Source organism: Aegilops tauschii, chromosome 2 (genome assembly GCF_002575655.3).
Source record: "Aegilops tauschii subsp. strangulata cultivar AL8/78 chromosome 2, Aet v6.0, whole genome shotgun sequence".
Classification (NCBI taxonomy): Eukaryota; Viridiplantae; Streptophyta; class Magnoliopsida; order Poales; family Poaceae; genus Aegilops; species Aegilops tauschii.
The window spans coordinates 383,674,757-383,696,821 of NC_053036.3; the positions used below are offsets into that span (position 1 = coordinate 383,674,757).

At 45.7% G+C, this 22,065-nt stretch overlaps 3 protein-coding genes across 4 annotated transcripts; 2 read left to right on the forward strand and 1 right to left on the reverse strand.

Moving 5' to 3' along the window:
* Nucleotides 1-228: 228 nt before the first annotated feature.
* On the forward strand, nucleotides 229-876 carry LOC109781574 (histone H3.2). Its single transcript, XM_020340165.3, has one exon. It carries the CDS (start codon nucleotides 310-312, stop codon nucleotides 718-720), a length of 411 nt encoding a protein of 136 aa, XP_020195754.1. The 5' UTR covers nucleotides 229-309; the 3' UTR covers nucleotides 721-876.
* Nucleotides 877-1,238: 362 nt separating this feature from the next.
* Nucleotides 1,239-5,125, forward strand: LOC109781575 (G-type lectin S-receptor-like serine/threonine-protein kinase At2g19130). 2 transcript variants are annotated; one of them, XM_020340167.4, is made up of 2 exons: nucleotides 1,239-1,366; nucleotides 2,203-5,125. In XM_020340167.4, the coding sequence occupies exon 2, from the start codon at nucleotides 2,441-2,443 to the stop codon at nucleotides 4,874-4,876; it is 2,436 nt and encodes an 811-aa protein (XP_020195756.1). In that variant the 5' UTR covers nucleotides 1,239-1,366; nucleotides 2,203-2,440; the 3' UTR covers nucleotides 4,877-5,125. The 2 variants fall into 2 exon arrangements, with proteins under 2 accessions (XP_020195756.1, XP_020195755.1); XM_020340166.4 differs by having other exon boundaries at nucleotides 1,259-1,388.
* A 3,205-nt stretch (nucleotides 5,126-8,330) lies between these two features.
* LOC109781576 (cytosolic sulfotransferase 8-like) lies at nucleotides 8,331-9,548 on the reverse strand. The gene has a single exon (XM_020340168.3). It carries the CDS (start codon nucleotides 9,546-9,548, stop codon nucleotides 8,511-8,513), a length of 1,038 nt encoding a protein of 345 aa, XP_020195757.1. The 3' UTR covers nucleotides 8,331-8,510.
* Between the last annotated feature and the right edge of the window lie 12,517 nt (nucleotides 9,549-22,065).

A 22,065-nucleotide genomic window follows, 5' to 3' on the forward strand; every position in this document is an offset into this window, starting at 1 on the left:
AATCCAGCATCCTCTATGGGCCCGTCGATCCTTCGTAACATCATCGCAGCCAATAAGTTCACGGCATTGCCCGTCTCGCGGATCGCCAGTCGCACGGGCGCCCTCACTGCCGTCGGATCGCATCCGTCGCTCGAGAATCACCCAAACGCCAACCCGCCTCACCGTGCGAAAATTTTCGCGAGCCCGCCTCCGCAGCTGCTACAAATACAGTCCCCCCCAAATCGGGAACCCACACAGCAATCCCACCGCGCCATTCTCGAACCTTCCAAGCTCCTCCCGGCCTCCCCTCGCTTCCACCGAGTCCCTCCGATGGCCCGCACCAAGCAGACGGCGCGCAAGTCCACCGGCGGGAAGGCGCCGCGGAAGCAGCTGGCGACGAAGGCAGCGCGCAAGTCGGCGCCGGCCACCGGCGGCGTGAAGAAGCCGCACAGGTTCCGCCCGGGAACCGTCGCCCTGCGCGAGATCCGCAAGTACCAGAAGAGCACGGAGCTGCTGATCAGGAAGCTGCCGTTCCAGCGGCTGGTGCGGGAGATCGCGCAGGACTTCAAGACGGACCTCCGGTTCCAGTCGTCTGCTGTGTCCGCGCTGCAGGAGGCCGCGGAGGCGTACCTGGTGGGGCTCTTCGAGGACACCAACCTCTGCGCCATCCACGCCAAGAGGGTCACCATCATGCCCAAGGACATCCAGCTCGCGCGCCGCATCAGGGGCGAGAGGGCCTGATGAACGAGCTCTCTGTCTCTGTTCTCGGCCGGCTTTGATGTTCTCGGTGTTGTCGTGTGTTAGGATTTAGAAAATGTTGGGCTGTCGCCTGTTGCTTGCTATCTTGTAGGGATGGTTCGCCTCTGGATTGTTCAATGGAATGATACTACTGCTTCATTGCTCTGTGAGTGTTTGTGTTCACTGCATTTCTTTACGCGCGTGGTATCATCTGAATTTTGTTCTTTGATGAAAGCACTGTGATGTGGTCGTCACAACGGTGTTTGTGTGTAATCGAGTGGGGCATCTTCAGTTGTCCGCACGAGCATCAGAAATATTTTTCACAACGAATGCTCAATAAAGTCTGAAAATCTTTGCATGGAGAAGCTGCAGTTCGGTAGTTCCGCGAGCGAGCCATCTCTCTTTTGAGACAAATTTTTTGAGCCATCTCTTCTATGGATTGGGCCTATTTCTGTTGGTTAGTTCTCGGCGTTGGGCCTTTTCCGTGACAGCCGAACAATTAGTCAGGCCTAGGCCCTTTGCTCACCCACGACTCGACCCCCAAACAGCAGACGGTGAGCATTCCGGGGATGGCTCTGTTCGCCCAGTGCTCCACACGGCAGAGTCGGCGGGAGCCCTTGGTGGATCGAGCTCCTTCCCCGCATCGCAGGTCAATCGCAGCCTATCCCTCGGTAAAGGAATTCTATACTCAGATTAGCCTTACTAGTCTCTAGTTGTTTGAGCCTAAATTTCTGGTAGATAGTTTCAGATTCGGAAGTAGTACTGCGGATGTCTTCCGTGAAGATTCGAGTCCACGCGTTTCGGATGAGAACCAGCCACCTGTTGCTGTTTCCTAGTTTTAGATCTAGACTGCTTCCCCTGATTCTACTGAGATGCATCCAGTGCAATTTTTGAAATTGCAAAGTGCCCTTTGATGAAGAACATAATAAGTTAGTAAAGTGCATGCTGCCAGCCTCGAGAGGGCAATGCATTTTGGTGTCAAAATAGTTGGCATCGCAAAATCTGAAGCTCCACGAATGATGTAATTCCGAGTACCAAGTACTCCCTCCATTCCACAATGTAGTGCTTCCTCTATCTCCGTGCTTCAACTTTGACCGTAAATTTAACTACCAAGACCGATTGCGGCGGGAGCAAATATTATATCAGTGAATTCGTATTCGAAAGAAGTTTTTAATTATGTAATTTTTTCACCCGCCGCAGTCGGTCTCGTTCGTTAAATTTATGGTCAAAGTTCGACCTCGAGAAGCGCGGGCGCACTATATTTTGGAATGGAGGGAGTATTATAGTGCCAATGATCTTTATTAGTTATCGCAAGCAAAGGCTGAAGGTAGTTTGATGTGACCGAGAAATCGCAGTACTTGTTGCCGAGCTCCGAGAGTCCCAAGACTGGTGGCAGGTGTTCTTATGTTTGTTAGCTGCTGTTCAGGTATCTCTGTTTCCCTGATGCTGATAGAACCTAACCACTTTATGGTTGTTTGTTGGCAGGTCACCACTCAAGAGGTCTTATGGTCATTGTCAGGATGTTTCACTCAACAGTTTTTGTGGTTACCATTTCAGCCGTGCCCCAACGGCAAGGGTACCCGTCGCGTTCTCCAGTCTCCACCATGCCTAGTCTTGTCCTGTGTTGTACTATGTTTTCGTTGCTTCTTAATATTAAAGCAGCGCTACCCATTCTGTTTTTCGTATCAGTGGAAGCTTGTTTTCCAGTCTGCTCAACTTCAATATGCTTCTTCACCTATTACTTCTTGGCCTTATTTCCACCCAACATATTCCTTCATCCTCTGCTGCCATTGACTCCATTGCACCAGGCCAAGGACTTGTTTGCGGTGTCAGTGACAAGCTTGTCTCCCTAGATGGCAAGTTTGCGCTTGGCTTCTTCCAACCAGGCAGTAAGTCCCGCAACACCTTGAATTGGTACCTAGGCATTTGGTTTAATAAAGTACCCAAGATAACTCCTGTGTGGGTCGCAAACCGTGATGACCCAATCACACAGCCCGCTTTAGTTAGGTTCACAATTTCCCAAGATGGCAATCTTGTCATCTTAGATCAAGCCACCAATTCCATGATCTGGTCTAGCGGAGTTAGTATCAGAACCAACACCACCATTGGCATGCTCATGAACAATGGAAACCTTGTCCTACAAAATGCCTCAAACTCATCCGACATTTTGTGGCAGAGTTTTGACCACCCAACAAATACTTTCCTCCCTGGTGCAAAGATCGGCCGAGACAAGGTCACTGGTTTGACTCGCCGTCTTGTTTCCAGAAAGAACTTGATTGACCCAGCTCGTGGTCGTTACTGTTATGAGTTAGTTCCTAACGAGTTGATCCTTAAGCTTTTGAACTCATCCATAGCATACTGGTCTAGCGGGGAATGGAATGGACAGTATTTTAGCTCCATTCCAGAGATGTTAAGCCGCAGCTTGATAGACTTCAAGTTTGTCAACAACACAAATGAAGAGTACTTCACATTCACCTTACTGAACGACACGATGATCATGCATCATCTACTTGATGTTTCTGGTCAAATGAAGACTTTAATCTGGGATGAGGTCTCACAGGATTGGTTAGGTTCCTACTCCAACCCCAAAGCTCAGTGTGATGTCTATGCTCTCTGTGGACCATTCACTGTGTGCGATGATAACTCAGCTCCATATTGTAGCTGTATGAAGGGCTTCTCCATAAGATCCCCAGATGACTGGGAGCAAAATGATAGAAGTGGTGGATGCGTGAGAAATACTCCTTTAAATTGTGGCAGTAACAGGAGTACTGGAGGAATGACTGATGAATTCTACTCCTTGTCCAATGTGAAATTGCCTCAGAATGCTGACAACATAGGCGCTGCTATCAGTGCTAGAGAATGTGCAGAGGTTTGCCTGAGCAATTGCTCATGCACTGCATATTCTTGCACCGACAGTCGATGCTCCATTTGGCGTGAGGAACTCCTCAATGTAAAACAGCAGCATGCTGACACTACCGAGACAAATGATGGTGCCGTTCTTTATCTTCGCCTTGCTGCAAAAGAGATGCAAACTCAGAAACCTGACAGAAGAGTGACCACTCGGATTTTGTCAGCTGCCATTGTCACCGCACTGGGGTTGCTGGCACTCATATTGCTAGTTCTTCTACTGATGATTCAGAGAAACAATAGGGATTGGTCTGGTGGTACACTGAAAAATCCTCAAGACGGTGGTGGAATTATTGCATTTAGATACATTGATTTGCAGAGGGCAACAAGAAATTTCTCTGAGAAGCTAGGTGCCGGCGGCTTTGGTTCTGTGTTCAAGGCATATCTGACCGACTCAGCTACAATGGCAGTGAAAAGGCTTGATGGTGCTTGTCAAGGAGAAAAACAATTCAGGGCTGAGGTGACTTCAGTCGGAGTTATACAACATATCAATTTAGTTAGACTGATCGGTTTCTGTTGCGAGGGTGAACGGAGGTTACTTGCATATGAGCACATGCCAAATCGTTCTCTTGACATCCATCTATTTCAGGACAACAACACAGTTTTAAACTGGGGAACCAGGTATAAAATAGCTCTGGGAGTTGCTAGAGGGCTGGCTTACCTGCATGAGAGCTGCCAAGACTTGATCATACACTGTGATATCAAGCCACAAAATATACTTCTTGACACGTCGTTTGTTGCTAAAATTGCTGACTTTGGTATGGCCAAGTTAATAGGGAGGGATTTTAGCCGGGTTCTGACTACAACAAGAGGAACTGCAGGATACCTTGCACCCGAATGGATAAGCGGGGTTGCTATCACAGCAAAAGTCGATGTTTATGGCTATGGGATGGTGCTAATGGAAATAATATCAGGAAGACAGAATTCATTTGAACAATACACTGTAGGTGGTGATTGTGCTGTTTTCTTCCCTGTGCATGCTGCGCAAATGCTTCTCGAGGGAGATGTGGCAAGCTTGGTGGATGAAAAATTATCGGGTGATGTAAATCTAGAGGAGGCTGAACGACTATGCAAGGTTGCTTGTTGGTGCATTCAGGATGATGAGTTTGATCGGCCAACGATGGGCGAAGTTGTTCGTTTTCTAGAGGGCCTATCTGATCTTGACACGCCTCCTATTCCAAGACTACTCCAGGCCATTACAAGGAGGAGCTTGCACCCGCCATCCACCTACCTCTCGAATGAATCAGAATAATGAAGATGCAGCATGGGGTACATCAGAAACAAACATCTATATGTGAAACATAGTAAGAAAGTCTGAGGGAGCAAGAAGAATGGCACCCCATAGCTGTGTAATTTAAGCTTTACACTGCACAGGTGTGTAAACTATCAGTCTAGTCGTTCTAATCTTCCAGGTATGAAAATAAAATTCGTCAGAAGGTCAGTGTAATCTCTTGCAGGATTGATTTTGTCAATGCAAAGTAATATTTTATTTTGGTTGATTCCTTTGCTTTGCTTCGTGGTGTTGTTGTTCGCTTCTTCACTGGAATATACGTATGTATCATTTCATCATTTGTTGCCTTACCCTGTGTAATATGAGAATTTAGTGTGGGTGTTATCCGTACCCTCTATACTACTCCTAGTTAATTTGAGGGCGGTCGTTCCTCAGGATTCGTGGTAGTTGCTTCGTATTCTGATGATCATTTTGAATTTGGGACGAGATGCAGTCGTTGGTGGTGTAGGCCTTTCTCTTCTGTTCCTTGACCATTGCCCAACACGGAAATTACCGATGCCTTATTTTGAGCATTGTGTGCATGTAACATGAAATTTTTTGTGGCAAGCAATCGCTGGCTTGCAGCTGAATTATGCTCAACGGAGTGTCAAGATTCTTGTATCTCTATCTCTACTATTTAAATCGTACATACAACATTAGATACACATTGCATATCAACAAGACCTCCATTGCCGTCTCAGTCGGCGCCGAGGGTTTGTGTTTCAATTCACAGGCTGCTTCTGAGGTTTTTTTGGATCGATTGGGCCAAAGAAAAATAAGGAAGAAGTGCTCGAATATCCATTTTTGAGCCTAGGCTCATCTGCACCCCCGCTAAAGAAAAATTCAAAAAAAACTAGAAAATAAAAAAAATCAATTCTTTTTCCATGGTAGATAATTTGATGCATGAGATTCACTCCAAAGTTTAGATCGTTGCACTCAGAAGTGCTGCATTTTTCACGACTTTCAGTCCCTAATAAATACTAGCAGAACGCTCGTGTTGCTACGAGCTATGCATATATAAATTAATTAAATAAATGATTAAGGTTATCTATAAGGTCAAATCTCATTTGTTCTCAAAGGTCCGGATGTGTTCGGACATCGAACGAACGCTTAGTAGCCTCTTCAAAATTCAACTGTATGGACAGTCCGAGCTCCCCCAAATTTAGACCATATATGGGGGAGAAATGCGATTGTTCAGACTATCCTATGTTATATCCAACACAAAAAACCCACCCCACAACGTATCACCCTCTTTTTCTCTCGGACCCTCCCTTTCTCACTCGGTTTCCCGTCGTAGTGGGACATTTATCGCTGGAGCCTCCTTCTTTAAAATCAAATGACACCCACCTCACCTTGGTCATGCGTTGCAACAAAGATGAATTTTTTCATATTTACTGTATAATAAAATGGATTAAACTAACACATACTATTGACACAAAATAATAAATAACTATAGAGATCAGTCTCAAAGGGCCATTCAACTTCGCAAATGCACACTGACATGGGAGGTAAGTGGCAACCTGAATGTATTCCTAGTCACCAATAAGCTCCACCTCCAGCCCAGATACCATTCATTGCTAGAAGGGATAATTGATGTTCTTCTCTTCCTCGTCCTTCCCCACATCTTCTACTCCTAGTCTCTTCGCCAACCCATTTCGTTGACGCCAACTTCAGCGCGTTGACGCCTCATCTTCTTCTTCTTCCTCCTTCCTTGCCAGTTTTAATTCTCATTCCTACTTATTTTTTATAATACTCTTTCTTTCTTGTTTCGCTTTATATTTTTGGAAAACTCTTTCCATCTCCATCACCATGGACCACTTGGTCGCTTTAGTTCCTTTTTTCCTTCTTATTCATGGAGCACTCGCCCTTTCAACTATAGCATGAACCACCTCGCCAATCTAGTGTCGTGTTGTACTCATCCGCGAACTTTCGAAAACCGTCAACATGTGGACATCCTGCAGAGCATAGTCGTCATCCATCTTGGTGAACGCTAGGTCGTTCATATCGCGGGCGCATGGTGTCCGTTGTCCATGTTGGCAAGTGGTGCTCGACCATGTCGCTGAGAGCCTGTTGATTGTCCTTGCCGACGAGCGCTTTTAAAATGATTCAAAGCGATGAACTGCTTGCTTATAATTGATAACACAAAAAATTAATAACCTACCTAATTCTTCGCACGCCTGATTAACCGCAACCAAATCGACTAATTACCCGCCTAATTGGGAAAAAAATCTCTACTTCTAATTATCTATAGGCATAATTAAGTGTCTACCTAAACCATTAATTACATTAATGACTTGGTTTCAAAATTGATTGGGTGCAAAAAAATATTTTCTATTTAAATGGACCTAATTAATTGCATACATAATTAACCGTCTAGTTAATTAATTACATCAATGGTTATACTTTCAAATTGATTCAGCGCTCGATTTCCAAAATATTATTGCATGAATGGCACGAATGACGACGACTACCAAGTATTGTAGGACACATTTCCTTTATGAATTTCTTGACATTTGAATGGACAGACTTGATTTGAGAATGTAGTATGTGTGTCTCTGTGTATTAATGACAAGAAATATAATATGATTGTGTCCACGAACATATGTACGTGGTGGTATGGCGACACGCCTTCCGTCATGGCCGTCCTTGACGTCGTGATGCACGCCTTGGCATTCTTGAGTATCACGCAAGTGTTAGGCCCGGCCGCGACATCCTCCATGGTGTCGCGCACGGCGTCCTCCGTAGAGGCACGCGGATGCGTACGCCCACAAGTAAATGATATGTTCTTTTGTTGTTTAGGAAACTTGTGATAGTCAATTAATAGTGGAGATAATAATAATGACATAGTGCGCATGATTACTGATTTGTTATTAAGGAATATCTCATTTTGTTTTGGAAGGTTATCGAGGAAAATATTACGTCTATATTTTAGGAAGGTAATCTCAAATATATGGTGTGAGTTCTGAATTCTTAATTACCTATTTATTGACGTGATTGGAATGAATCAGAACCTGCCAAAGTAAGCACGGAACAAGATATCTCCTTCAATAAGATTTGGATTTTTAATGGAAAGGAAAAAACCAGTTGGTGGGAGGTGACGAATAAAAACCGGACGAAAATAAATCATACCAGGCTACCAACTCCTCCATCTCTACTTCTAATGGACGAGTTGGTGAATAGTCTCCGCGGTTTATTTTCGCTGCTTTTTTCGTCTCTCCTCCCACCACCCCCTCCCATCCTGGTCCGCGGTTTATTTTTGCTGGGTTTTTTCGTCTCTCCTCACACCACCCCTCCCACCCTGGTCCATCGGTTTATTTTTCTCTCTACTCTTTATTACAACCAGAACTTTCCTAACGTATAACAAATCACGGATCCCTCCGGCCGCACCCGTGCTAAAGAAAAATTCAAAACAAAACTAGAAAATAAAAAAAATCAATTCTTTTTCCATGGTAGATAATTTGATGCGTGAGATTCGTTCCAACGTTTAGATCGCTGCACTCAGAAGTGCTGCATTTTTCACGACTTTCAGTCCCTAATAATAAATATGAGCATCGTCACAATTTTTTTGGATTATGTATTTTTGTAAAGTAGAGCCAATTACCTAAATCATCATAACTTAATTTTCATTCGGAAGTTGCTTTGGTTGGGTGATAAGCGAGAGGCCAATGCCCCGCAACTTACCATCCATGATGCCATCGATTCTCTGCGCCATCTCGGCCGTCATGTGCTGCTTCCAGTCCCCAACCTCCCCGTTCCTGAAGAATGCGGAGTTGCTGAACTTCCAGTGAACCCCGTACTCGCCGGTGCGGTTCGCCTCCACGCTCCTCATCCGCTCTATGCCGCACAGCGCCGCCACGGCCTCGGGGACCGCCCCGGCCGCCTCCTCGCCCGTGAACGGGCAGCCGAGGAACTCGGCGAGCCGCTTGACGCTCCCCACCGTGTCCTCCTCGAGGTGCTCGTACCGGAGGAACATGACCTGCTCCGGCCGCGCCAGGCTCTCCCTCCAGTACTCGGCGATGTGCTCCCACGCCGGCCCGAACGGCGAGACGCCGTCGCAGAACGCCGCGAGCAGCTCCTCCAGCGACGCCGCGGTGGCGCCAGGACGGTTGGCTTTCCGGAGGTAGTGCCAGAGCGAGACGAGCGCGTCCTTGGGGTCCCGGCACATGTACACGACGCGGCAGCCGGACCCGGCCACGGACACCGGCAGCGCCGACAGCGGCGCGTGCACGGCCAGGACGCGCGGCGCCGGCATCGCCTCCAGGTGCGGGACCGCGGCCGACCGGTGCTTCTCGTAGACGTAGTGCAGGAAGGGGACGAGGTCGTGGGGGCTGGAGCCCAGGAGCGGGTGGCGGCGTTGCCCCGCGCCGTCCGCTACCGGGGTGTGCACGCGGCGGTGCGCGATGGCGAACACGAGCGCCTTGAGCCACGTGGTGCCGGACTTGGGCAGGGTGGCGACGAGGATGTCGGTGGGGCGGGCGACGAAGGTGTCCCGCGCGGCGAGCGTCGGCGCCATCTGGTGCGCCGGATACCAGAAGTTGCGGTGGTTCTTGTACGCGGCGGCCCCCAGGCCCTGGCACGCCGACGCCGGGAGGGAGGAAGCGATCGCCTCGTACCTGGCGTAGGCGTCTGCTGTCTCTGTGCCGTCGCCTTCCATTTCCATATCGTACGTGGTGCGTGACATTTGCGCGCGGCTGTGGATTTCAATATGAAGAGACGGGTCGGGCAATCAAACAAAGAGTTTTGCTTCGGTGGTGCTTCTATGGTAGGGACTTGTCGTCAGTGGGTGTAACGACTTGTCCCAGGGGAAACTATAGGGCACTGTAGAAGTGAGCTGGCTGGGCAACTCACGAGTCACCACCTCATGGGTTAGCCAGTAAGATCCAGAACCTTTCTCACTTCCTCTGAGTGGTTGTAAGCCACACAGGTTTAAGGATTTAACTGGATTATCTCATCTGAAAAAAATTTAAGTAGTAGTTGGATTATCTCTCCTATTAGATTTGGAAAATCCGATCCCTCAAACACCCATAAACGCATTCGTGGACAATGATCAGTCACCCTTTAAATATTATATTCTACAACCGAATACCTCAAATCCATATTATTAGTTGGATTATCTCTCCTATTAGATTTGGAAAATCCGATCCCTCAAACACCCATAAACGCATTCGTGGACAATGATCAGTCACCCTTTAAATATTATATTCTACAACCGAATACCTCAAATCCATATTATTACATCCAACGTAAACGGATCTTTAAGCGGAGCTCATTCGGCTTCGCTGTGCCCATGTCCGTGTTGGAAACATCCCCTAGAGGCAATAATAAATTGCTTATTATCATATTTCCTTGTTCATGATAAATGTTTATTATTCACGCTAGAATTGTATTGATCAGAAACTTATATACATTTGTGAATACATAAACAACACCGTGTCCCTAGTAGGCCTCTGATGGACTAGCTTGTTGATCAAAGATGGCTAATGTTTTCTAACCATAGACATGACTTGTCATTTGATAACGGGATCACATCATTAGAAGAATGATGTGATGGAGAGACCCAACCGTAAGCTTAGCAACAGATCATGTCGCTTAGTTATTTGCTATAGCTTTCTTCATGCCAAGTATCAGTTCCTCAGACCATGAGATCATGCCACTCTCGGATACCCAAGGAATACTTTGTGTGCTATGAAACGCCATTTCGTAACTGGGTGATCATAAAGGTACTCTACAGGTATCTCTGAAGGTGTCTGTTGGGTTGCATGGATCAAGACTGGGATTTATAGCTTCGTGTGACGGAGAGATATCTCTGGGCCCTCTCGGTAATACAACATGACAAGAAGCTTCATGTGACTAATGAGTTTAGTCACGGGATCTTGTATTACGGAACGAGTAAAGAGACTTGCCGGTAGCGAGATTGAACTAGGTATGTAGATGCCGACGATCGAATCTCGGGCAAGTAACATATCACCGGACAAAGGGAATTGCATATGGGATTATCCGAATCCTCGACATCGCGGTTCAGCCGATAAAGGTCTTCGTGGAATATGTAGGAATCAATATGGGGATCCAGGTCCCGCTATTGGTTATTGCCCGGAGAGGTGTCTCGGTCATGCCTACAACATTCCCGAACCCGTAGGGTCGCACGCTTAATGTTCGGTAGCGCTAGGGTAATGTTGAGATATTAATAGTGGAAAGTCCGAAAGTAGTTTGGAGTCTTGGATGAGATCCAGAACATCACGTGGAGCTCCGGAATGGTCCAGAGGTAAAGATTCATATATGGGAAGTCATATTCAGGGTTCCGGAAAAGTTTGGGAATTTTCGGTAGAGTACCGGGAAGGCTCTAGAAGGTTTCGAGGTTCCACAGTGGGGCCCAATGACCCGGGAAGGGCCCACATGGACCGAGGGGTGGGGCTACAGCCCACATGGGTTGGCCACACCATTCCACAAGGCACATGTCGTTTAAATCTAGAAATAAGGTCTTATCTCTAAATTTAAAGGGTTGAATCTAGAGATAATATGTTATCTCCAAGTTTAAAGGGATTTCTCCCATGTGGCTAGCCCTAGGAGGGTTTGGGACGCCCTCCCCTGCCGCCTATCCTATATGTAGAGGAGGGAGGCACATGGGGGCAGCCACTCCTTCACCCTTGCCCATTGCATCTCCCAACTCCTCCCACGTTTCTCCGGTACGGGCTTAGAGAAGCCCTGCCGGAATTCCGCTGTCACCACCACCACCATACCGTCGTGCTAGTTCCGATCTCATCTACCTCCTCTCCTTTGCTTGCTGGATCAAGAAGGAGAGGACGCAATCGAGCTAAATGTGTGCTAATTTCGGAGGTGCTATCCGTTCGGCACTAGATCGGATTGGATCGTGAAGAGTACGACTACATCAACCGTGTTACATACGCTAACGCTTTCGGTCTACAAGGGTATGTAGACACATTCCCCTCTCATTGCCTTGCATCTCCTAGATTAGATCTTGGGTGTTCGTAGGATTTTTTTAGATTTTCATGCTTCATTCGCCATCAGTGGTATCAGAGCTAGGTCTATGCATAGATGTATATGCACAAGTAGAACACAAAGAAGTTGTGAGCGTTGATGTCCAGATTGCTTCACTATAAAAAAGGACACATCCGTGACATTATGGCCCAAACGAGAACTTTTTCTGTCATGGTTATGACACTTATATGACGATAATTGTGGCAAAAACACGTATCATCATAGATGTGGTGGGTTCCTACTTCTATGACAAAAGATCATGACAGAAAATTGGTTTTTCATCCTGGGCCGGCCGGAGACGCACCTGCATGACAGTCTTTGGGTTGTCCATGACGTAAAAAATCATGGTAGAAGTGAGGGCCAGGAAAATTTCGGGGAGTTCCCGATTACGGTGGGTGGTCGGGGCCAAACGATGTAGTGTGGTTTGCCTGTTTCCCTCGTACGCGCGTGTGTGCAAGGCATTCGCTAACTGAACCCGAGTGATCGCACTAGCTAGCTACATACTGAACAAGAGCGATCGATCCCACTACCTAGCTACTGAAGCCGATCGATCGATCCCTTCGCTGCTAACTGAACTCGAGCGATACCTTCACTGCTAACTGAACCCGATCGATCCTTCTCGTTGCTCACTGAAGCCGATCGAGCCCCCGTGCGAGACGTAGCCAGCCGGTGTGTTGGGTTGCCTCTCGATGAGTAGTGCCCGTTGCTGCCATGCTCGCGATACGTAGAATAGAGTCGAGACATGTGGTGAGTCCAACCGGTTGGTTGGCTATGGATGAACAGTTTCTGATGGAGGTTGGATGAACAAGACGCCATGGTTTCGGCTGGATGAACAGGACCCCGAGGAGTCCGCCACACCCCAGCCGGTTGGGGTGGACGAACATGACCACGTGGAGGCTGGATGAACAGTAGCTAGTGGAGGTTGGAGGAAGTCGACGGTGGATAAACAGTAGCCCGTGGAGGCTGGAGCGAGGCAGTAGACAGTGGATGAACAGTAGCCCATGAAGTCCCATTTTGCGGTACGCCACACCCCTCCTGATGATCAGGACCCCGTTTCGACCGTAGGAGTTTGGAGAGAAGTCTGTTTCCTCCGTTTTTTTGGTACGCCACAATCCTCCCAATGAACAGGACCCCGTTTTGACCGTAGGCGGTTGGAGATAAGTTCGTTTCCTCCGTTTGTGGTACGCCAGACCTCGTTTTGGTTGTTCCGTCCAAGCCAGTTGGTTCCGATGAACAGGACGCATTCTGACCCAGTCAGTTGCCTCCCGATGAACATGACGTTGTTTCCTCCGTTCCGACCCAGCCAGTTGGCTGCCGATGAATAGGACGCCGTCGCTGTATGTGTTCGAGACCCTGCCTGTATATACGTATGTAGACATATTTACTTTCTTGCAGCGTGGTTGTACGTATGTATACACGATATAGACGAGATTGCGTGACATGCTACGTCGGCGGCTCTACTACGACACGTGTCGCTCCTTACTCGTCCATGGTTCATCGCTGTAGAGAGACCGATCGACCGCTATGTACATACACGTTCGCGACCAGATAGATAACGCTACGTACGCTTCGACCTGGTGGATCCCAGTTGTCAGGGGGCATCATTTTTTGCACGTAATAAGGAGGCACTTCCTTCCTACTGAAGATGTAGCTAGTGGGTCTCAGCTGTGAGGGAAAGGAAGCATTTCTTTTCCGCGTAATAAGGAGACACTTCCTTGCGTGCGAAGATATAGCTGGTGGGTCCCAGCTGTCAAGAGAAAACATTTTTTTTCATGAAATACCGAGGACCTTCCGGTGGGTCCCCGCCGTAAGGTAGAGGAATTATTACTTCAGGCGTAATAAGGAGGCACTTCCTTGCGTGCGGCCGTGGACCCAGCTGTCAGCCTCTCCACGTATAGTCCTTTTCCGATGGATGTCGTTCCTTGACCACCTTGACTACGCCGTGCCGAGAGCACCAAGGCGGTGGATGACGGTGAGGCCTAGGAAGGGAACGACCTGGAGTCGGAGAAGACTCGGCAGTTGTTTCCCACGCGGAGGAAAGTATGAGGGTTTACTGGTTTGCCTATAGTGTGAGGCTATTGTCGCCGGAGAATAACATGTGTGGGTGAGTAGAGGGATGACCAGGCCAACGATGGGAGTAGGGTGGGGCGGTGAGGCCTGTGAGGCAGCACAGCCGGCCACGGGAGGCGGGAGCAAGCAGTCCCGCCGCCACTGGTTTGGGCGGCTGGAGCAGGAAGATCAGAGATTGAAGAAGCATGACAGGTGTTGGATGGACATCCAACAGTCACTGCTCTCGTGTGTTCACTAAGTTGACACAACCTTGCGTACGCGTCAACCTATTTTTTTAGGAAAGCATACACGTCAACCTAGTAGGCCCACAAATCAGCCTCAAATCTATGGAAAACAGCATACAACCTATTTTTTTAAGGAAAGCGTACGCGTCAACGAAGCGGAAGACTCCGGCACACCCCTACCTGGCGCGCCAAATGTCGGAATCGGGGATCCGCTGACCCAAAGAAAGGTTTGAACTCTGGGGTGTGCACGGTGGACTCCGCTAAGTTATGGCCCGCTGCTCACTACTCCACGGTGTTGCTCCGGCGTGCTCGAGCGAGAGGGAAGGGAGAGGAACATGATGGTTTACCCAGGTTCGGGCCACCTTGCGGTGTAAAACCCTACTCCTGCTTTGTGGTGGATTGCCTCGCGAGGGAGGATGGATATGTGTGTACAAAGATGAACTCGCTCTGGGAGCTCAGGAATCGGTGGTCTCGCCTCTCTATGGTGGAGACTAACCTATACTTATACTGGCCCGGTCCTCTTCCCCCAAAGCTCTAGGCGGGAAGGGATGCCACAACGGCCAATTTTGAAGGGGGACAAGAGTACACCCTATCCTGACTAAAGGTGGTCTTTGCCTGCAAAGCTTCTGGTCGTGATGCGCAGGTGGGTTCGGCGATGACCTCCATCCTGCCGAGCCCACGTCTAGGTCTTGTTGCACCGAAGGGGTAAGATTTGGAGCCACCTCGGGAACCCACGCGCTGGCCTTGTTCCTTTAGCACCAAAGTGGAAGGCCTCTCATTCTGCACCCGCTGGCATCAGTCTTGGCGACACTCGTCGTGGCTCGCGTCACCCACATGCATCGCGAGGTGGGGTGGCGAGCCTAGAAGTATCTGCCCCTCGCGAAGCGTTCGGGCCACCTGATGAAGCTTGCTGACGCTTGCCTCGTGAGGCGGGGGCCTCGCGAGGGCTTTGCTCATGAAGTCTTGACGCTTGATACGTCTCCATCGTATCTATAATTTTTGATTGTTACATGCCAATATTATACAACTTTTATACACTTTTGGCAACATTTTATATGATTTATTTGGACTAACATATTGATCCAGTGCCCCGTGCCAGTGCCTGTTTGTTGCATGTTTTTAGTTCCGCAGAAAATTCATATCAAACAAAGTCCAAACGCGATAAAATTTTACGGAGAATTATTTTGGAATATATGTGATTTTTGGGACTTGGAATCAACGCTAACGGAGGCCCACGACCTCCACAACCCACCAGGGCGTGCCAGGCACCCCCTGGCGCGCCCAGGTGTCTTGTGGCCACTCCGTAAGGCGGTTGGGGCCCTTCTTTTGGTGCAAGAAAGATGATTTATGGAAAAAAACCGTGTAAAAATTTCAGCGCAATCGGAGTTACGGATCTCCGGGAATTTAAGAAACCGTGAAGGGCCAGATCTGGGGAGCGCGAAACAGAAGAGAACAGAGAGGGAGATCCAATCTCGGAGGGGCTCCCGCCCCTACGCCACCATTGAGGCCATGGACCAGAGGGGGAACTCTCCTCCCATCTAAGGGGGAGGTCAAGGAAGAAGAAGAAGGAGGGGGGCTCTCCCCCCTCTCTCCCGGTGGCGCCGGAACGCTGCCGGGGCAAGGATCATGACGGCGATCTACATCAACAATCTTGCTAACGTCAACACCAACTCTCTCCCCCTCTATGCAGCGGTGTAACACTCCTTCTCCCCTCTGTAATCTCTACTTAAACATGGTGCTCAACTCCATATATTATTTCCCAATGATATTTGGCTATCCTATGATGTTTGAGTAGATCCGTTTTTTCCTGTGGGTTAATCATGATCTTGGTTGGTATGATTGTATATTTTATTTATGGTGCTGTCCTACGGTGTCCTCTGTCATCATAAGTGCATAAGGGGTCCAGTCATAAGTGCATATGATCCAAGTAGACAAAGTATGTTAGCTCATGCCTCTCCCTCATGTAAAATTGCAAGAATGATTACCGGTACTTGTTATCGATTACCTAGGGACAAATGACTTTCTTGTTGACAAGAGCTATCTACTTTTATTACCTTGCAATTTATCTGTAGTTTTATTCTCGCAAAGTACTCGTAGTTTTATTCTTGCAAAATAGTTTCATACTTGTTTTAGGTAAAGCAAGCGTCAAGTGTGCGTAGAGTTGTATCGGTGGTCGATAGAACTTGAGGGAATATTTGTTCTGCCTTTAGCTCCTCATTGGGTTCGATACTCTTATTTATCCAAAAATGCTACAAATGATCCCCTATACTTGTGTGTTATCAAGACCTTTTTCTGGTGCCGTTACCGGGGAGCAATAGCGTGGGGTGAATATTCTCGTGTGTGCTTGTTTGCTTTATCACTAAGTAGTTTTTATTTTGTGCTCTTGTTTTCTATCTCTAGTTATGGGTGGGAAATGCAAAATACCGAAAAATTAGTTGTACCTACTAAACCAATGGTTGAAGAACCACCCAAAATCTATCATACTGCGGAAACTTTCTATTTGGATCATCTTTGATCCATTTGTGCTAGTGCGGAAAACCCAACTAGCTTAGTTGAGGGAAAATCATTAAATGAGCATGCTTATTTTGTGCGACATCGCTTATCTCAAAAAGGGAAACTTTTGTGGCATCATATCAATAGTTTGTATTGCTATGCTTTGAATTTATGTGAAATACATGATTTTACTTGTTGTTCCGAAGACCCTAAGAAACACCTTTTCTTCCAATGTGAGTTTAAGGATGATGAAGTCTTATCTTCTTATGCCAAGGGTGTTTATAATTACTTTGATATTGAACAAATTGAGGAATTTGTTGCTTTTAAGGGTGCCTATGAAGTTGCTTCTTTGATTGAAAAGTATGATGCTACTCTTTACAAATCTAAAATTTTGCCATACTTAAATATTGCTATGAAAATTATTCTTCTAATGCTTATATTAAACCATATATTAAGGACTTCTCCGCTGTCCAAGAAGAGACTAACATTCTGCAGGAGTCTATGGAAGAAGAATTTTATGAAACTATGAGCTCATTGGATGAAAAAGATGACGAGGAGAGCGAAGAACAAAAGGAGGAAGAGCGGATTAGCTACCCGTGCCCACCTTCTAATGAGAGTAACTCTTCAACTCATACTTTGTTTGAAGTCCCTTCGTTCTTACCGAAGGATGAATGCTATGATCCCATTGATTCATTTGAAATATCCCTTTTTGATGAACTTGATGCTTGTGGCCAAGATGCCAATATAAATTATGCTTATGGAGATGAACTTGCTATAGTTCCTTATGTTAAGAATGAAATTGTTGCTATTGCACCCACACATGATAGTCCTATTATCTTTTTGAATTCTCCAAAGTACACTATATTGGAGAAGTTTGCACTTATTAAGGATTACATTGATGGGTTGCCTTTTATCGTTGCACATGATGATTTTGATGAATATAATATGCATGTGCTTTCTGCTCCTACTTGCAATTATTATGAGAGAGGAACTACATCTCCGCCTCTCTATGTTTCCAACATGATAAAATTGCAAGAAACGGCTTATGCTATGTATTGGCCTTTACTTGATGTGCAAGAATTGTTCTTGCATGACATGCCAATGCATAGGAAGAGAGTTAGACTTCATCATTGTATGATGTTGCTTTGTGCTCACTACTAAATGCCAAATCATTGTTAATTAAAATTGGCTTTGATATACCTTGGGATCCGGGTGGATCCATTACTTGAGCACTTTATGCCTAGCTTAATGGCTTTAAAGAAAGCGCTGCCAGGGAGACAACGCGGAAGTTTTAGAGAGTCCTTTATTTCTGTTGAGTGCTTTTATAAAGTTGAAAAAAAATATAGAGGGGAACCTAAAACTTCACAAAAATAAAAGTGAAAATGAGAAAGACGAACACCGTTGAAATGGGGGAGCTCCTTGAACTTTGTTCATGCCCATGGAAACTTTGTGAATATTAATTATAGAAACTTTTCAAAAAAAATAGTTATCCCCTTGTACAAATCCTTTGTATTGTGAAATTATTGTGCCAAGATTTGCCTTTAGGATGAGTAGATTGCTTGTTGGTATGTGCGGTGCAGGAACAGAAACTTTGGCTGTAGCGTGTGAATTTTTATTTTTTACCGGAACTTCAAACGTTTCTGAAACTTTTTGCACAGTATTGATATACAATTTTTTATTTTGTCCTAATTTTTTAGAATTTTTGGAGTTACAGAAGTATGGTAGATGTTCAGATTGCTACAGACTGTCCTATTTAAGACAGATTCTGTTTTTGATGCATTGTTTTGCTTGTTTTGATGAAACTGTCGATTCTATCGGTGGTATGAGCCATGGAAAAGTTATAATACAGTAGCTACATTGCAAAAACAAAATATGAATTGGTTTGCAACAGTACTTAAAGTAGTGATTTGCATTATTATACTAACGGGTCTCACGAGGTTTCTGTTGAGTTTTGTGTGGATGAAGTGATCAAAGATCGAGGAGGTCTCGATATGAGGAGAAGGAGGAGAGACAAGAGCTCAAGCTTGGGGATGCCCAAGGCACCCCAAGTAAATATTCAAGGAGACTCAAGCGGCTAAGCTTGGGGATGCCCCGGAAGGCATCCCATCTTTCTTCAACAAGTATCGGTATGTTTTTGTCTTCGTTTCGTTCATGTGTAAATCTTGGAGCGTCTTTTGTGTTTAGTTTTCATTTTTCTTTTATGCACCATGCTGGTATGAGATAGTACATGGTTGATTATAGAATAATCATTACACTTCACTTATATCTTTTGAGTATGGCTTTATAGAAGGCTTCATGTGCTTCACTTATATCATTTGAAGTTTGGATTGCCTGTTTCTCTTCACATAGAAAACCATTATTTGAAGAATGCTCTTTTGCTTCACTTATATTTATTAGAGCTTGGTCTTTTGTAGAAAGAATTAAACTCTCACGCTTAACTTATATCTATTTAGAGAGTCAACAGGAATTGGCCATTTGTATGGTTAGTCATAAAATCCTACATAAAACTTATGGATCACTGAATATGATATGTTTGATTCCTTGCAATAGTTTTGCGATATAGAGATGGAATATGTGGGAGGTACTAGTAAATGGTTGTGGTTAGTAAGAATATTGGTGTTATGGTTTGTGATTCCCGAAGCATGCACGTATAGTCTCTCATTATGCTATGAAGTTGGATCATGATTTATTATTGATTGTCTTCCTTATGAGTGGCGGCCGGGTACGAGCGATGGTCTTTTCCTACCAATCTACCCCCTAGGGGCATGTGTAGTAGTACTTTGCTTCGAGGGCTAATAAACTTTTGCAATAAGTATATGAGTTCTTTATGACTAATGTCAGCCCATGGATTATAAGCACTCTTACCTTTCTGCATTTTGCTAGCCTCTACGGTACCGTGCATCGCCCTTCCTCACCTCGAGACGTGGTGCAAACTTCGCTGGTGCATCCAAACCACGTGGTATGATACGCTCTATCACACATAAGACTTATTATATCTTCCTCAAAATAGCCACCATACCTACCTATTATGGCCTTTCCATATCCATTCCGAGATATATTGCCATGCAACTTCCACCTCTTCCGTTTTGATGACTTGAGCATTCATTGTCATAAGGCTTCGCATGATCATATAGCTGACATAGTATTTGTGGCTCAGCCACCATTCATCATTTTTATGCATGTTACGCTAGATCATTGCACATCTTGGTATTGCTAGAGGCATTCATATAAAGGTATATTTTGTTATAGGTATTGAGTTGTAATTTTTATTTCTTGAGTTATAAGTAAATAGAAGTGTGATGATCATCAATTTTCATTAGTAGAGCATTGCCCCAGTGAGGAAAGGATGATGGAGACTATGATTCGCCCACAAGTCGGGATGAGACTCTGGACAATGAGTGAAAAAAAGAAAAAAAGAAAAAAAGAAAGACAAAAAAGAAAACAAAAAGAAAAGAAAAAGAAAAAGAAAAAGAAAGAAAAGAAAAAGAGAGAAGGGGCATGCTAGTTCCACACTTGCGCTTCAAAGTAGCACCATGTTTTCCATATGGAGAGTCTCCTATGTTGTCACTTTCATATACTAGTGGAAAATTTCCATTATAGAGTTAGATTCACACCCACTTAGTTTTCATATTGAGCTTTCATACACTTATAACTCTTAGTGCATTCGTTGCATGGCAATCCCTACTCCTCGCATTGATATCAATTGATGGGCACCTCCATAGCCCGTTGGTTAGCCGCATTGATGTGAGGCTTTCTTACTCTTTTGTCTTCTCTATATTTACCCCTATCATCATACTCTATTCCACCCGTAGTGCTATATCCATGGCTCGCGCTCATGTATTGCGTGAGGGTTGAAAAAGCTGAAGCGCGTTAAAAAGTATGAACCAATTGCTCGGCTTGTCATCGGGGTTGTGCATGATAAATACTTTCTGTTAAGAAGACAGAGCATGACAAGACTATATGATTTTGTAGGGATAGCTTTCTTTAGTGTTGATATTTTGAAAGACATGATTGTTTGTTGGGATGCCTCAGTATTGATGTCTTTATGTCAAATTATAGACTATTGCTTTGAATCACTTATGTCTTAATATTCATGCCATGATTAGATATGTGATCAAGTCTTTCTTTAGTGTTGATATTTTGAAAGACATGATTGTTTGTTGGGATGCCTCAGTATTGATGTCTTTATGTCAAATTATAGAGTATTGCTTTGAATCACTTATGTCTTGATATTCATGCCATGATTAGATATGTGATCAAGTTTATGCTAGGTAGCATTCCACATCAAAAATTATCTTTTTTACCATTTACCTACTCGAGGACGAGCATGAATTAAGCTTGGGGATGCTGATACATCTCCATCGTATCTATAATTTTTGATTGTTTCATGCCAATATTATACAACTTTTATACACTTTTGGCAAGATTTTATATGATTTATTTGGACTAACATATTGATCCAGTGCCCCGTGTAGGTTCCTGTTTGTTGCATGTTTTTTGTTTCGCAGAAAATCCATATCAAACGAAGTCCAAACACTATTTACAGAGAATTATTTTGGAATATATGTGTTTTTTGGGCCTTGGAATCAATGCTAACGGAGGCCCACGACCTCCACAACCCACCAGGGCGCGCCAGGCACCCCCTGGCACGCCCAGGTGTCTTGTGCCCACCCCGTAAGGCGGTTGGGGCCCTCCATCTGGCGCAAGAAAGATAATTTATGGAAAAAAATCGTGTAAAAATTTCAATGCAATTGGAGTTACGGATCTCCAGGAATTTAAGAAACCATGAAGGGCCAGATCTGGGGAGCGCGAAACAGAAGAGAATAGAGAGGGAGATCCAATCTCGGAGGGGCCCCCACGCCTCCACCGCCATGGAGGCCATGGACCAGAGGTGTAACTCTCCTCCCATCTAGGGGGGAGGCCAAGGAAGAAGAAGAAGAAGGAGGGGGGGGGGGGCTCTCTCCCCCTCTCTCCCGGTGGCGCCGGAACGCCACCGGGGCAAGGATCGTGACGGCAATCTACATCAACAATCTTGCTACCATCAACACCAACTCCCTCCCCCTCTATGCAGCGGTGTAACACCCCTTCTCCCCGCTGTAATATCTACTTAAAAATTGTGCTCAACTCCATATATTATTTCCCAATGATATTTGGCTATCCCATGATGTTTGAGTAGATCCATTTTGTCCTGTGGGTTAATCGTGATCTTGGTTGGTATGATTGTATATTTTATTTATGGTGACGTCTGTCTCGCGCAAACATGAGGGGCCCCCGTTGTAGGGTGTTGCAATGTGTTCATGGTTTGCTTATTGTCAGTGTTGCGGGGGTGACAGCAACCTAAACGCGGATAAGTGGGTTATGGCATATGGGAGTAAAGAGGACTTGATA

Coding starts and splice junctions, on each gene's coding strand:
- LOC109781574 (XM_020340165.3), top strand. CDS start 310: ATGGCCCGCACCAAGCAGACGGCGCGCAAGTCCACCGGCGGGAAGGCG.
- LOC109781575 (XM_020340167.4), top strand. CDS start 2,441: ATGCTTCTTCACCTATTACTTCTTGGCCTTATTTCCACCCAACATATT.
- LOC109781576 (XM_020340168.3), bottom strand. CDS start 9,548: ATGGAAGGCGACGGCACAGAGACAGCAGACGCCTACGCCAGGTACGAG.